The 16,073-nt window shown below is 41.1% G+C and overlaps 1 protein-coding gene and 1 pseudogene across 1 annotated transcript; one reads left to right on the top strand and one right to left on the bottom strand.

Annotated features, from left to right (window-relative positions):
• Positions 1-810: 810 nt before the first annotated feature.
• On the bottom strand, positions 811-1,633 carry LOC140235306 (uncharacterized; annotated as a pseudogene).
• Positions 1,634-5,323: 3,690 nt separating this feature from the next.
• On the top strand, positions 5,324-6,633 carry LOC140235305 (uncharacterized protein KIAA1958 homolog). Its single transcript, XM_072315333.1, is given in 2 exon segments — positions 5,324-5,588; positions 5,591-6,633. Coding segments are annotated over 2 exon segments (1,308 nt in total).
• Positions 6,634-16,073: the final 9,440 nt, after the last annotated feature.

Here is a 16,073-nt window from a genome sequence, read left to right as displayed (position 1 = left end):
TGAAAAAAGTCGAACAAGGGGAATCCGGTTGTAGATATATCACACCGAGGAAAAATAACATATAATTTTTAACTTTGAGTACTAACAACATTATTTCCAAATCATTATTTTCAAGATCTTTACGTCTAACGTATGACATGTTTTCTCTTAAATAACACGCTACTCCACGCCATGGTTATCCCGATCTCTCCTTTCAAGGATATAACCAGAAATCTCTAAAACACTTGAACTAATGGAATCATCAATCCATGTTTCGGATAGTGTAAACAAATCAACTGATTCTTTCTTAATATAATTATCCACGTTCTTCTTTTTATTCCGTATTCTTCGAACATTAAGATGCGCAATCAGCAGACCATTATTATTTGTACTGTTAAGTTGAATAGCATTTCCAGGCAACATAACATCATTTTCGTTCTCTGCAACTTTGTCTAATTTTTGGATAGCCGTTTCAGGAGATTTTAGATCTTGTTCGAAAAATGGCAACTCTTCGAAATACACATAGAACACAACCAGTTTTCAAAACATTCATTTTTGTTATCGTACTGAGCTTGAGTTATACCGGCACATATGATATGAACCCACTGTACAGAACAATGCTTTCTGATTACATTTTACTGGTGTTTTACAATATACACATGGAAACCTAACTGGCATAAATTGATATATCAAAATAGATCATCAAACACATCAAACATCAAAAGAATGAAACAAACATATAATCAAGCAAATCACGAAAAAGGTATTGCACAAAGTTTACTCACGTAAGCATTACCATTTAAACGTTTCTACTCAGTCTGAGTTCAGTGTTCACGTGTTTAGATTCAATCTCACCAAGTCTCTTTCTCTGACGATTGTGATCTTTTCGCCGTTTGGTTTCTTGACTGTAATCCTCCCGTCCTGTGTCCAAAGTTTGAAATCTCTGCTTCCTAGACCCCTCTTCACTTTCCAGTAGAGTTTCGAGCGACCTTGTGTCAAACTTTCATTAATGTAGACGGTTTTTGACTTACTGGCTGCTTTCCGTAGGTTGAATCGTGCTTCTCGTGCGGTAGGTCGCGAATTTCACGATGACATCGCGGTGCTGCTGTTTTGCCTTGGTTGTCGCCTGACTCCTTCTCCCGCCTCCGGCCGTGGGTCCCAGTCGGTGGCAACGATCGATGTCTCCCTTCTCGACGTTGATCCCAAGGTCGTCTTTACAGATATCGATGACGGTTGCCTCCACGTCCTCGCCACTGCTTTCATCAATGCCAGCGAAAACCAAGCAGTTACGCCGTGAATACTGTTCCGCGTCCTCCGAGGCCTCCTCGATCCTTTGGAGACATTTCTCCATCGTCGAAATTCTGTCGTTGACGGTATCGACGTCGAATTGTAGCGAGTCCTTGACATCGGAGCGAATTGTCTCACATAAATCGTTCAGAAACTTTGCTTTGATTGCAGAAATCAGTTTGGAGATGAAAGTACCATCAGCGAGTAGTCGTTCGATGACAGATTGGATGGCACTGGATAATTCCGAGTCTTGGTCAGAGTCGAGTGTAGAGGCATCTGTGCCACCAGTTTGGGCTAGCTTCGTCGTCGGGGAGCTGTCGGCCTGGGGTGCAGTAAGCCCCCGTCGAGGTCTATCCGTACCGGGCATAATTGTTGAATACCAGGTCTATTGCACAGGGTCAATTGTAGATTCTATGCTTGGCGGAGCTCGCCCTTACACACGTCCGTTCATGATAGAGTCTTGAGTTCGTGTTTGTGTAGTATATGTTAAAATGCGGCGTTAGGGCGTACTATGGTAAAATCAGTACTTCTTCTTCTTCTTCTGATTAAGTCTGCCTCATTCAATAGACTGAAGATTCTTGCAGACTGGTGCTATTTACATTATAATACAATTTATTTACAGATATTTACAAGCACATAGAAAATTTGACGAAAAAACTAGCCACTGTGATCAACCGTTAGACGGTTTCGAAATGATCCCACAGATGGCGCTGAAACAATTTCTGACGACAGGGAATTCCAGTTCCTTACAGTTCTTGGGAAGAACGAATGGCGATGCGATTCAGTTCTCGAATATGGTACCTGATAGGAGTGTGGTTGCGAGGCTCTCGTTAACTGAGTAGCCTGTTTGATAATATAGTCCTGTGCTGAAAGAGGAGTCAGATTATTGTGTAGTTTGTACACCATAATTAGCCTGTCATTTTCTCTGCGCTGTTCCAGAGTGGTCCAATTAAGTTCTTGTAGCATTTTGGTGACACTCGAGGTGTTATGGTAGCGATTTAAAGTGAATCGCGCAGCTCTTCTCTGGACCATTTCCACTTGGTGGATTAGGTTCTTGGTAGATGGGTCCCAAACTGTGGAAGCATACTCAACAATTGGTCAAACCAACGTTTTGTAAGCTGAGGCTTTAACATCAGAAGATTTTATGCGAAGATTGCGTTTTAGAAATGCAAGCACATTATTGGCTTTACTTAGGGCGTCCATATATAAGTCTAACACTAAAAACACAAAACTGATCTAAAATTCGCAATTGTACCAGTAAATTAGAAGAAACGTATCAATTAGACCAATAAAACACACTCAAAGAGAGGAGAACGTTCAAACAATAAAAAATAGTTGACTTGTCATTGTGATCAACTACTTTCATGTATTCCGTATAAAGAATGAATGTAAGGTGGTCAAATGAGCTTTGTTTTAACCAAGAAACGACGAACGTGCATCCATGTATAGAAGTGTTATGCTCATTATTTGGCCTTATCCTAGGCCAAATATTTCGACTTTCGAAAAAAAGAAAAGTTAACACAGAATTTGATGACAACGGAGCCAGAATGACTGAGAGACAGGAAACTCATCTATCTCTCATAAGTGTACGCTATGCTATAAGCAATGCAGAAGCGCGAGAAATATTATATATGTTAAAATGCGGCGTTAGCGTGTACTTTGATAAAATCAGTACTTAGGGCGTCCATAATATTATAAAAGTCTAACACTAAAAACACAAAACTGATCTAAAATGCGCGGTTATACCAGTAAATTAGAAGAACTGTATCAATTAGACCAATAAAACGCACCCAAAGAGAGGAGATTGTTCAAACAATAAGATAGGGTTGACTTGTCATTATGATCAACTACCTTCATGTATTGTTTATAAAGAATGAATATAGGGTGGTCAAACGATCTATAACCAAGAAACGACGCGCGTCTATCCATGTACAGAAGTGTTATGTTCATTATTTGGTCTTATGCTAGGCCAAATATCCCGACTTTTGAAAAAAGAAAAGGTAACACGTAATTTGTTGACAACGGAGCGACAATGACTGAGAGACAGGAAACTCATCCTTCTCTCATAAGTGTACGCTATACTATAAGCAATGCAGAAGCGCGAGAAATATATATAAGTTAAAATGCGGCGTTAGGGCGTACTATGATAAAAACAGTACTTAGGGCGTCCATTATTATATAAGTCCAGCACTAAAAACAGAAAACTGATCTAAAATGCGCAGTTATACCAGTAAATTAGAACTGTATCAATTAGACAAATAAAACACACTCAAAGAGAGGAGAACATTCAAACAATAAGATATAGTTGACTTGTCATTTTGATCAATTACCTTCATGTATTCTGTATAAAGAATAAATGTAAGGTGGCCAAATTTTATATAATTTACCTTAGAAACGACGAACGGGCGTCCATGTATAGAATTGTTCATTATTTGGCCTTATCCTAGGCTAAATATCTGAGATTTTTGAAAAAAAAAACAACAAGAAAAAGTAACACAGAATTTGGTGACAACGGAGCGACAAAGACTGAGAACCAGGAAACTCATCTATCTTTCATAAGTGTACGCTGTACTATAAGTAATGCAGAAGCGCGAGAAATATATATATGTTAAAATGCGGCGTTAGGGCGTACTATGATAAAATCAGTACTTAGGGCGTCCATATATTAGTCTAACACTAAAAAGTCAAAACTGATCTAAAATGCGCAGGTATACCAGTAAATTAGACGAAATGTGTCAATTAGACCAATAAAACGCACTCAAAGAGAGGAGAACGTTCAAACAATAAGATATAGTTGACTTGTCATTGTGATCAACTGCCTTCATGCATTGCGTATAAAGAATAAATGTAAGGTGGTCAAATGAGCTTTGTTTTAATCAAGAAACGACGCACGTGTATACATGTATAGAAGTGTTATGCTCATTATTTGGCCTTATGCTAGGCCAAATATCCCGACTTTTGGAAAAAAAAAGAAAAGGCAACACCGAAATTGTTGACAACGGGGCTTCAATAACTGAGAGACAGGATACTCATCTATCTCTCATAAGTGTACGCTATGCTATAAGCAATGCAGAAGCGCGAGAAATATTATATATGTTAATTTGGCCTAGCATAAGCGTTAGGGCGTACTATGTACTATCAGTACTTAGGGCGTCCATAAAAGTCTAACACTCAAAACTCAAAACTGATGTAAAATGCGCAGTTGTACCAGTAAATTAGAAGAACTGTATCAAGTAGACAAATAAAACGCACTCAAAGAGAGGAGATTGTTCAAACAATAAGATAGGGTAGACTTGTCATTATGATCAACTACCTTCACGTATTCCTTATAAAGAATGAATATAGGGTGGTCAAACGATCTATGTTTTAACCAAGAAACGACGCGCGTGCATCCATGTATAGAAGTGTTATGTTCATTATTTGGTCTTATGCTAGGCCAAATATCCCGACTTTTGAAAAAAGAAAAGGTAACACGTAATTTGTTGACAACGGAGCGACAATGACTGAGAGACAGGAAACTCATCCTTCTCTCATAAGCGTACGCTATACTATAAGCAATGCAGAAGCGCGAGAAATATATATAAGTTAAAATGCGGCGTTAGGGCGTATTATACAACACCTCAGAATGATGTCGAATTGTGATTGGCCAAGAACATGTCACATGACATTCCATAGAAAATACCTATCAAACTCATTGAGAGTGACAGCCATGCAATAGGCCCCTGGCATGGGCCTATAGCACGGCTCGAAGGTACTATAGCACGGCTTCGCGGGGGGCTACTAATGCACGGTTCGCTTCCGCAGGTACGGCGTGACCTGTACTAGCTTGCGCTTAGCTACGTCCTTTCACATACAGGATGCGCGGCCGGGCACCGTATCGCGTAGGCTAATGTGTGCAGCTGACCTACATTTTGCGTGGTATGGTGTGCAGACGTACTTGTGTGTACAGAGTAGTTCGTAGTGGGTGTAACGTTAGAACCGAAACGTTAGGCCTATTGTAGCGTCAAGTTTTAGATCATACAATCTTGTGTTTACGTTAGCGTCCTAACTCTGCAAAATGGCGACCAACTTTGTACTACTAACTGACGAGGAATTAGAAGGTCTTCTGGATTGTGATGCTTCAAACACGAAGAAAGTAATAAGGTATTCACTTAAAAAACTCGAGGAATTTGCCAAATTGGTTGGATATGAATCGATCGACGTTGTGAACAGTTTGACAGTAGTGGAGTTGGACAAATTCTTGTGCAGGTTTTACGCTGGCCTCAGGAAGGATGATGGTACTTTGTATACAAAGAAAAGTATGCAAAGTATCAAGTACGGGATCTCAAGCATTTCATCTCAAGAGGTGTGGACACTACTTGTTCTGAAAGCTTCCCTGAAAGCCAACAGTGTTTCAAAGCCATGATGAAAAAATTGAAGCAAGAGGGAAAAGGCTGTGTAAAACACAAGAATCCGATCAGCAGGGAAGACATGAAGAAAATAGCTGAAAGTGGACAACTTGATATTGATACACCACTTGGGCTGCAGAACAAAGTTTTCATGGACGTCATGGTCTACTTCGGACAAAGAGGTAGAGAATCCCTCCGAGACATGAAGCCTGATGACTACGTCTTGAACACAGATGAACTCGGAAATCGTTATTTTGAGCGTCGCGACACTTTCACAAAATCCAGGAGAGAAAATGAAAACGAAGAGTTTGGAGGTCGGATGTACGAACTCAAAGGTTCTCGTAAATGTCCAGTCAACAGTCTAGTCAAGTACAAGGAACTACTCAACCCATCTTGTACCGCATTGTGGCAGAGACCCAAATCTAAGCCAACAGAAGTGGGTCCGTGGTACGACAACGCTCCTCTTGGAATAAATACAATTGGATCCAAGATGAACAAAATCGCAGTAGGAGCTGGATGCATCACCAAGTATACCAACCACAGTCTGAGAGCCACGACCGTAACTTCGCTGAACGATGCAGGTTTCGAGAGCCGAGATATTATGACCGTCACTGGACATAAGGCCGAATCTTCACTGAAGCATTACGCAAAGACCAGTGCACTCAGGAAGAGAGAAATGAGTGCCAACATAGCAAAGGGCCTAGCAGAGGGTGGAAACGAAAACGAAAATGCAGGACCAGGGGATGTTGTCTCACATGCAGGAACGGTCGTTTCGGCTGTGTTTGACCTACAGAAAGTCCAAAACCAGATCGAAGGTGCTGTTGATGCCGACGGCGAAGGACATCTGACACTATCCCAAGAACTGATTCAGTCCAACATGAACATTCAGTCGTCATCTTCATCGACCACCAAAATTGGCAAGAATACGGTTCAGCACTTTCATTTCAACGGGCCAGTGACTTTCATCAACAAAACTTAATTTGGGGCTGAAGGAATTGTGCGTAGTGTACATATGTTGACTTCGTTTTGCTTTCAAGTTTGGATTTCAAAATAACTGTTCATACTTAATATGAACTAGCGTTAGAACTTCAGCTATTAAGATTGAGGTCTAACGTTTGTGGTCTATTATAGACTCTAAATATGTTCAGCATCATCAATAATTTTCGCATGGATCCTGGATTTTTACTATTGACTTGTTGGATCTTGGATTTTTACTTGACTTGACATTGGATCCGCTACAATGGCAATACCAAGCCTTCGTCAAAAGGTGAGAAACTGATTTGTTTTGTTTTCTAGTCTAAAACCTCTTGTCTATGTTTTTAAATACAAAATCATCGGAAATGTTCTATTCAAATTCTGTAAACGGTGTAGGCCTAGACGATCTATTATTTATTTACAGTTAAAGTTAAGTTAGTGTTAACGCTAGCTAGGCCTAGACTACTACTAGAAAAACACTAGGCTACTATTGAGAGTAGGACCCGTTTAGACCCATGTTCTCTCCACTGCACTTTAGAAAGTAGATAGTCTACTAGTACTAACAATAGTCTAATAAAGAATGTCGCGGCTAGATCTAACAGACCAGGCTCTATTGATATAGGTCTAATAGAGATATAGTCTAGACCAACTGATTAAAGAAAAAAAAAACGGTGGGACAGGACAAGGTGTTGTATAAAACGAATAATTTATGATTTTGTTCGTGCATTGGGGCACGTAATATCGCACTCGGCGCGAGATTCGCCACTGGTCTATTCAACGCGGCGCTGCACGCCTTGTTGAATAGACCAGTGGCTCATCTCGCGCCTCGTGCGATATTCGTGCCCTATGCACTCACAACTCATAAATTATTCGTATACTATGATAAAATCAGTACTTAGGGCGTCCATTATTATATATGTCCAGCACTAAAAATACAAAGCTGATCTAAAATGCGCAGTTATACCAGTAAATTAGAAGAACTGTGTCAATTAGACTGTCACAGCTGGTGAAAGCGTATGATTGCTTGTTGGTCCAGTGTGACTCCTTGAATACAGAACTCAGACAAAGTAAGCACAAAACACCATAATTCCGGAAATTATAAGATTTATTTCCGGTCTTTCAATCTAGATACAAATAAGATGGTGGTACAATAAACAAAACAACACACAGACACGTCACATACGCCCATGCACACAGTTCAGTCAATGCTTATCATGACACCTCAAATCTCACTCTAACGACGTAATGCTTGAACGCCGGCTTCATATCAATCTCCTAACTATTCATAGCATAGAGAAAACTTAACAAATGCTTCGCAATATGACCATGAATATTGCCTAAACTTTACTCCGGTTACTGATATGGTTTTGCAAAAGCTTCTTTGATTAAACTCAACACTTGCGATAACTCGTCAGTTTATACTACCTGTGCGCAGAGTTTACAATTAGGGGTTTGAATATTAACAGTCCAAAGTGTTTCTTTCGGGATAAACAAAACCTGGTACTGTCATGCTGAAGTTGTCTCCGTGATCGTCGAAGTCGAACGCGAAACAGTTCGCTGCGAAGACGGAGTGCAAGACCCCATACTAGAGCTAGGCATTCCCTCTCTATGGTAGAATAAGCTTGTTCACGGGGCAGTAGCTTCCTACTGGCATAGGCTATGGGGAACTTCTCATCATTGTGTTCTTGCAGTAAAACTGCGCCTATTCCCGTCGAAGATGCGTCAGTACGCAGAATGAACGGTTTGGCTAGGTCTCATGGGAGACTAAGGATAGGGGAGGTACTAAGGCATGCCTTAAGCTTCTGGAAGGCTTCTTCCTCTCGCTCACCCCATGTAAGCTGCCTTGGTTTGCGGTTCTTAGTCAAATCGGTCAACGGGGCTGCAATGGACGCAAAGGCGGGGATAAACTTGCGATAGTAACTCGCAAGCCCAATGAAGGAGCGCATCTCCTTCTTGGTCTCAGGCCTAGGGGCGGTGAGAATTTTCTCTACCTTGTCCTGTTGGGGCTTCAACTTGGCCTCCTGTACTACATGGCCTAGAAATTCTACCTGTGATTTAGGACCTTCTGAATCATCTCTGCTCTCTGGAGCATCTGTTTCAGTACCTACGTCTACCTTTGGCTTAGAACTCCCCAAATTACAACTACTCCCTGGCGGTAGTGCGTTTTGAACATTGCCTAGTATAATGTCAAACACTGGGGCTTCCATGCAAAGGGCTTCTACATCTCCATTAAAGAATGGAGTGTGTATGTGAACTAAGGCAGTGGGATACCAACGAATAGTACCATCTATCAAAATACACTGCCTATACTTACCCGTCATTTGGTGAGCTTTCACCAGAGACTTCCGAACAACAACACCTGAGCAACCTGTATCGCGAAGCACGCTTGCCTTGTGGGACCCAATGCTACCTTCCTGTACCGGAAGACGCGAGCGCAAATTTTCCTTGCATGCTGCGCACATTTGCGGCCGCTTCTCAGTCTCCACATTCACTAAGCGAGGCTGCGATTGCGTTGACTCCATTGATGCTGTTACTAGAAACATGCCACCCTCGGGCTGCTTTGATGGGGTGGAACGACGACTAGAACATGTGGGACAATCAGCCTCCTTGTTGATTTCTTTCTCACTATGTTTGTCGTTATTTCTACCCTCCTGGTTTGCTTGCCTTGAATCTTCACTTACAAGGCCTACACTTGCATGGGACTTTGTCCTACTCCAACAGTCCTTAGCAATATGCCCATTCTTACCACATATGTAGCAAGGTCCTACGGGCCTTCTACCACTAACATTAGAAGGGCTACTCGGGGTTTTGTGTGAACCCGACTTCTCTTTGCGAGAATCCGCTGGCCTACTACCAGATGCACTTTGTTTGTAACTCTGACGAGGGACCTTAAATTGGCCTTCATGTGCAGTCACATACACTTCGGCCATTTCCGTTATTTCCTTGACCGACTTTGGGGTCCGTTCCTTGAGGAACACCGACATACCAGGACCACATTGGTCCAAGAATTGCTGTCTTATCACTAAGTCCTTCAGACTATCATAAGACCTACTCGTACTCGTTAGATCTAGCCATCTATCAAAATAGTGCTCTAGTCTAACTGCGAACTGCCTAGGTGATTCACCTGGCTGCGGTTCAGCCGTGCGAAATTTACGCTGAAAATCGCTAGCCGACATCTGAAATCTCTTCAAAAGAGCTTCTTTCAAGACACCATAATCATGGGCATCATCTACACCTAGTCTACTGTACACTTCTAGTGCCCTTCCCTGCAACAGGGCTCCTAAGTTAATTGCCCAAGCCGACCTTGGCCAATTCTGATTTGACGCATATCTCTCAAAACGTTCTAAGTATGCGTCAATATTGTCCTTACCTTCTACGAAATGAGGTAATTTGGGTGATCTTGTGAAACTATGGCGTTGTTCATTCTCTCCTGTTGGGTTCGCATTTTCCTTCTTAGCTTGTTCTAGAGCTATCTGTTTCTCAAGGATTTCAAGTTCCTTCTGCCTATCCTCCCTTGCCTTTGCCCTGTCTTCCCTGGCTATTTTCTCCCTTTCATTCACAAAATCTAACAAGGCATGGCCTGTTAGGCCTACTTCCTAACTTAAATCCATAACTCAATATTTAGGCAAAACCAGGGGATTAACAAAATAATATAAACTGCAAATGTGTCACAATGTAAACCACACAATATTCTGCCTACCACAACCAAATATATGGTATAACAAATGAAATCACTTGTCTTGTCTGTATTGTCACAGAACAAAAACTTCTTCAAATTGTACCGTACTACATACAGATTTAACTATTGAGAATACAATGTCTGAAACCATGCATTCAAGCAGTGCAATTCCCGGACAAGCCCCAAAATGTCACAGCCGGTGAAAGCGTGTGATTGCTTGTTGGTCCAGTGTGACTCCTTGAATACAGAACTCAGACAAAGTAAGCACAAAACACCATAATTCCGGAAATTATAAGATTTATTTCCGGTCTTTCAATCTAGATACAAATAAGATGGTGGTACAATAAACAAAACAACACACAGACACGTCACATACGCCCATGCACACAGTTCAGTCAATGCTTATCATGACACCTCAAATCTCACTCTAACGACGTAATGCTTGAACGCCGGCTTCATATCAATCTCCTAACTATTCATAGCATAGAGAAAACTTAACAAATGCTTCGCAATATGACCATGAATATTGCTTAAACTTTACTCCGGTTACTGATATGGTTTTGCATAAGCTTCTTTGATTAAACTCAACACTTGCGATAACTCGTCAGTTTATACTACCTGTGCGCAGAGTTTACAATTAAGGGTTTGAATATTAACAGTCCAAAGTGTTTCTTTCGGGATAAACAAAACCTGGTATTGTCATGCTGAAGTTGTCTCCGTGATCGTCGAAGTCGAACGCGAAACAGTTCGCTGCGAAGACGGAGTGCAAGACCTCGTCGAAGGGACGTTTTCCAACTGGACGTGTAGTACACGGCGGGTTCCTTCCTTGTCCGAAGTGGCCCGAACACATTGTCACGAGCTGGAGTTATCTTTGCACGGCGTGCACGGGTTGTCTACGTACACCCGAATGACCCAAGTTAACGCCATAGTTTGGTGACTAAAAACTGCCGGTATCCGACCTCATATCGCCTGCTCAAGCCTTTTCCAGCAGACCCTGCAGTCTAACTGCTGTCCCTGCAACTGCTGCGTAGCCACTGAGGTTGCTTCTATGAAGCCAGTATGACATGTGGTTGTATTGCCCCTATGTATTAAATCAACTAACATTGTTCTATGCAAACACCTGTAGCTTCCCCAGCACAGTGCTGCTCCACACTGGCAGCCAGACACTGTATGATTTCAGCAATGTATTGTTGCTAGGCCAGATTTCTATACACAGGAATGTTCTGTCCAGGTGTTCATAACTCCCTTTTGTCTGTCGGTAGTAGCCCAGATTCTTGAGTAGGGCGTAACAATAGCAATAGGAAAATCAGGGGAGAAATGACTTGTAACATAGACAAATAAAACACACTCAAAGAGAGGAGAATATTCAAACAATAAGATATAGTTGACTTGTCATTTTGATCAACTACCTTCATGTATTCTGTATAAAGAATAATGTAAGGTGGCCAAATTTTATATAATTTACCTTAGAAACGACGAATGGGCGTCCATGTATAGAAGTGTATTGTTCATTATTTGGCCTTATCCTAGGCTAAATATCTGAGATTTTTGAAAAAAAAACAACAAGAAAAAGTAACACAGAATTTGGTGACAACGGAGCGACAAAGACTGAGAACCAGGAAACTCATCTATCTTTCATAAAGTTAGTGTACGCTATACTATAAGTAATGCAGAAGCGCGAGAAATACATATATGTTAAAATGCGGCGTTAGGGCGTACTATGATAAAATCAGTACTTAGGGTGTCCATATATTAGTCTAACACTAAAAAGTCAAAACTGATCTAAAATGCGCAGGTATACCAGTAAATTAGACGAAATGTGTCAATTAGACCAATAAAACGCACTCAAAGAGAGGAGAACGTTCAAACAATAAGATATAGTTGACTTGTCGTGATCAACTACCTTCATGCATTGCGTATAAAGAATAAATGTAAGGTGGTCAAATGAGCTTTGTTTTAACCAAGAAACGACGCACGTGCATACATGTATGGAAGTGTTATGCTCCTTATTTGGCCTTATGGTAGGCCAAATATCCCGACTTTACAAAAAAGAAAAGGTAACACCGAAATTGTTGACAACGGGGCGACAATAACTGAGAGACAGGAATCTCATCTGTCTCTCATAAGTGAACATAATACAATAAGCAATGCCGAAGCGCAAGAAATATATAGATATCATAATCCGGCGTTAGGGCGTACTATGATAAAAACCGTCCCTAGGGGGTCCATGTATAAGTCGAACACAAAACACACAAAAATGATCTAAATGCGCAGTTCTACCAGTAAATTAGAAGAACTCTGTCAATATAGACCAATAAAACGCACTCAAAGAGAGGAGAACATTCAAAGAATAAGATATAGTTGACTTGTCATTGTGATCAACTACCTTCATGTATTCCTTATAAAGAATGAATGTAAGGTGGTCGAATGAGCTTTGTTTTAACCAAGACACGACGCACGTGTGTTGCGACACGGATTGTCGCCCCTACACGGATTGTCGCTCCCGGCTCGGGGCGACAATCCTTGACGGAGTTGGCGTCACGAGTTGTCGCCTCCGTCACGGATTGTCGTCTGGCGACAATCCGTGACGCTGGTGCAGTTTCCAATTTTTGACCTCGATGGCGACAATCTATGATGGCAAAAAATTTGTTGCGACAAGGATTGTCGTCCCTTCAAAGATTGTTGCCCCGGGCCCGGGGTGGTTGCTCCGGTGTTAAGCTTTGGTGGGATGGGTATGACTGGTAAGTTATCCGTACGTGTGTGTGTGTGTGTGTGTGTGTTGTGAGCTGCATGGTATGTGCTGTGTATGATTTATAGGTGCGTACAATAAGTGACTTGTGTATGAGTTTCCGTATAGTTTGTGTGTGTGTGTGTGTGTGTGTGTGTGTGTGTTTGGAGTATAATAATACAATATGTAGAAACTGTGCATGTTGTGTGGTGGTTGTATAGTGGTAGTGGTTTGTTTGTCTGTGTGTATACGTGTGCCTGTAATCGTACGTGTGTATGTGGTATATAGTGGCGTATTTGTATATCAAAGGGTATGTGATGGTACGTATTTGTGGGCGCAGTTTTGTGCCTGCATGAGTATCTGAGGGGTTTGGTGTTCGTGGGCTACGTAGGCCCTACGTGTGTGTGTTGTGTGTGAGCGCGTTCGTGTGTCTACGTAATGCCCCAGTCACACAGTGCCTTACGATGGGTTACGTCCGCCGCGGATAGATACGGATAAGTGGACGGAGGGGGACGCAGCGTGGACGCAGGCATCCGCAGGATCGTATGTAGGCGTAACTGTCCGTAACTAATCCGTAAAGAAACGAAAATGACGGCGCCAAGCCTGCGAAATTTTTGAAATGTTCAAAATTTCGCAGAGGGACTCCATGGATGCAGACTTACGCAAGTAACCGTAATTAAACGTAACTATCCGTAACTGAACGTAACGATCCGTAGCTTGGACGCAGACTATCTGGAAATAAGTTTACCTCCCGTCCATTTGCGTTTATTCCCGTCCAGCACTGTAATGCCCCAGTCACACAGTGCCTTGCGATGGGTTACGTCCGCCACGGATAGATACGGATGAGTGGACGCAGGGGGACGTAGTGTAGACGCAGGCATCCGCAGGGTCGTATGTAGACGTAACCTTCCGTAACTAATCCGTAAAGGAACGCAAAATGACGGCGCCAAGTCTGCGAAATTTTGAAATGTTCAAAATTTCGCAGAGGGACTCCACGGATGCAGCCTTACGTAAGTAACCGTAACTAAACGTAACTATCCGTAAGTGAACGTAACTATCCGTAGCTTGGACGCAGACCATCCGTAAACATGTTTACCTCCCGTCCATTTGCGTTCATCTGCGTCCACCGTAAGTATCCGAAATTAACCGCAAGTTAACGTATCACAACACTTACGTCCGCTTACGGACATTTACGGACAGCTACGGATGCTGCGGGCGATTGCGTGTCTTGACGTTTTCCGTTTTCCACTCCCATGGGAACAGGGAGTCGTGGGAAACCACACTTCCGTGTTGCCAAGATGCAACGCATGTACCTGAAGGAATACTACAACATAGTCGGAGCGGTGGAGTGGCAAATCCGCATGGTCGAGTTATGAAGTTTCTCCCATAAATGGTCATTTTAGGCGGCACCCATGTACAGATGAAATGAAATGAACTGAAATGTAATGAAATGAAATGAAATTTATTCATATTCCGCATAGTGGGCATTATATCATAAATATACAGGGTATAACACATAGCGGACATAATATCATAACTATACAGAATATGATATATACAAAGTATCGTGATATTTTTAGATAATATTACATATAACTATACAGAATATGATATATACAAAGTATCGTGATATTTTTAGATAAAATTACAATATGTACAAATGTGTAGGGGACTACTTAGAAGCACTGCTTGTTAAATGTAGTCTCCCTACAGAATATAGACAAAATAATATCAAAGATAAGGCGAAGTGGTATAACGAATTACGAAAACACCATGCAAGGGCACAATAATGAACCCTGCTATCTATGGATATACAATAAGTCATGTAATGTTACACAGTACAGGTTTATGTACAAAGTGTTTACAGTGTGCATTATATTTCATTAGAATAATGAATGAAACAGAAGATAACCTTCCGAGTATACTTCATGAAAGTATTTCTAGAAAACATTGGTTGAAATATACAGACATTTAATTACCATGAAACCGATTATTAGTACTTATTATTACTAATAATCGGTTGACCATTGGTGCTGAACTTTTTTCTTACACTCTTTGAATGTATATTATTCGAAAAAGGTCAATATTTAGGATATAGGGGGTGGGGTGACAGCATTTTATTTACTTTTCTGGCCGAGGAGAGCGTGGAACAGCGACAAACTATATAAAAAGAGAACGAATTTAGTATTTCTCTTACAGTCTTAGCCACTTTACACTCCTGAATGTGAATTACATTTTTTTCCCTATTGTATGTGGATAGGGGAGGGGGTGCTCTAAAGTCCATTTTTTGTTTTAATCTGGAAATTTATCAAGCATTACTTTATAATAAAAGTCTCCTTAACATAACACATTAAGTCATGAATATCGATGAACAATGAAAACGTAACCAAAGTTTGTCTTTTCCATGACTGTGAATTATATTTTCTTCCTCTATTGTTTAACTTATCGAACAATATTGTATTTTATTTGTGGTGTAATTGTATTATGTATTTTGTACATTAATGATATATATCAATATTTGAGTTGTACAAATAAAATTAAAACTTCAAGTTCAAAATTTCACTTTTCTTTTATTGCTACAAAACATACTGAATGAATACTAAAAGTCCTCACAACTTGTTCGGAATATAATTTCACTTTTCCCCAGTGTACAAAAGACAGTCCAATATTGTGATAACCTTGCTGTCATGAATACACTGACTGAGCAGTGATTTGCACAGAAAACCACATGGTCCATAATTATTCGTAACAATCTGTACCTATCCCTAACTATCCGAAAACATCCGGAACTCTCCGTTAATATTCGCAACTCTCCGCAAGTGTTCACAAGTATTCGAAAGTTAACGCAAGTCGAAAAAAAAAAAAAAACAAATTACGTGTCAATTCGTAAGATTATCCGCAAGTGGACGCAAATATCCGTATCTGTCCGTATTGCCCGCATTTCTTCCCCCGTATGTTTTGTAAAATTTTCTGGTGACAGCAAGGAATCCGCGGGAGTCCGCAGAAAAATTGACTTTTTTGTACGTATCGCTGGACG

Source organism: Diadema setosum, chromosome 11, assembly GCF_964275005.1.
Source record: "Diadema setosum chromosome 11, eeDiaSeto1, whole genome shotgun sequence".
Classification (NCBI taxonomy): Eukaryota; Metazoa; Echinodermata; class Echinoidea; order Diadematoida; family Diadematidae; genus Diadema; species Diadema setosum.
The sequence above is the reverse complement of the archived record's forward strand: the minus strand, read 5'-3'. Positions and strand labels throughout refer to the sequence as shown.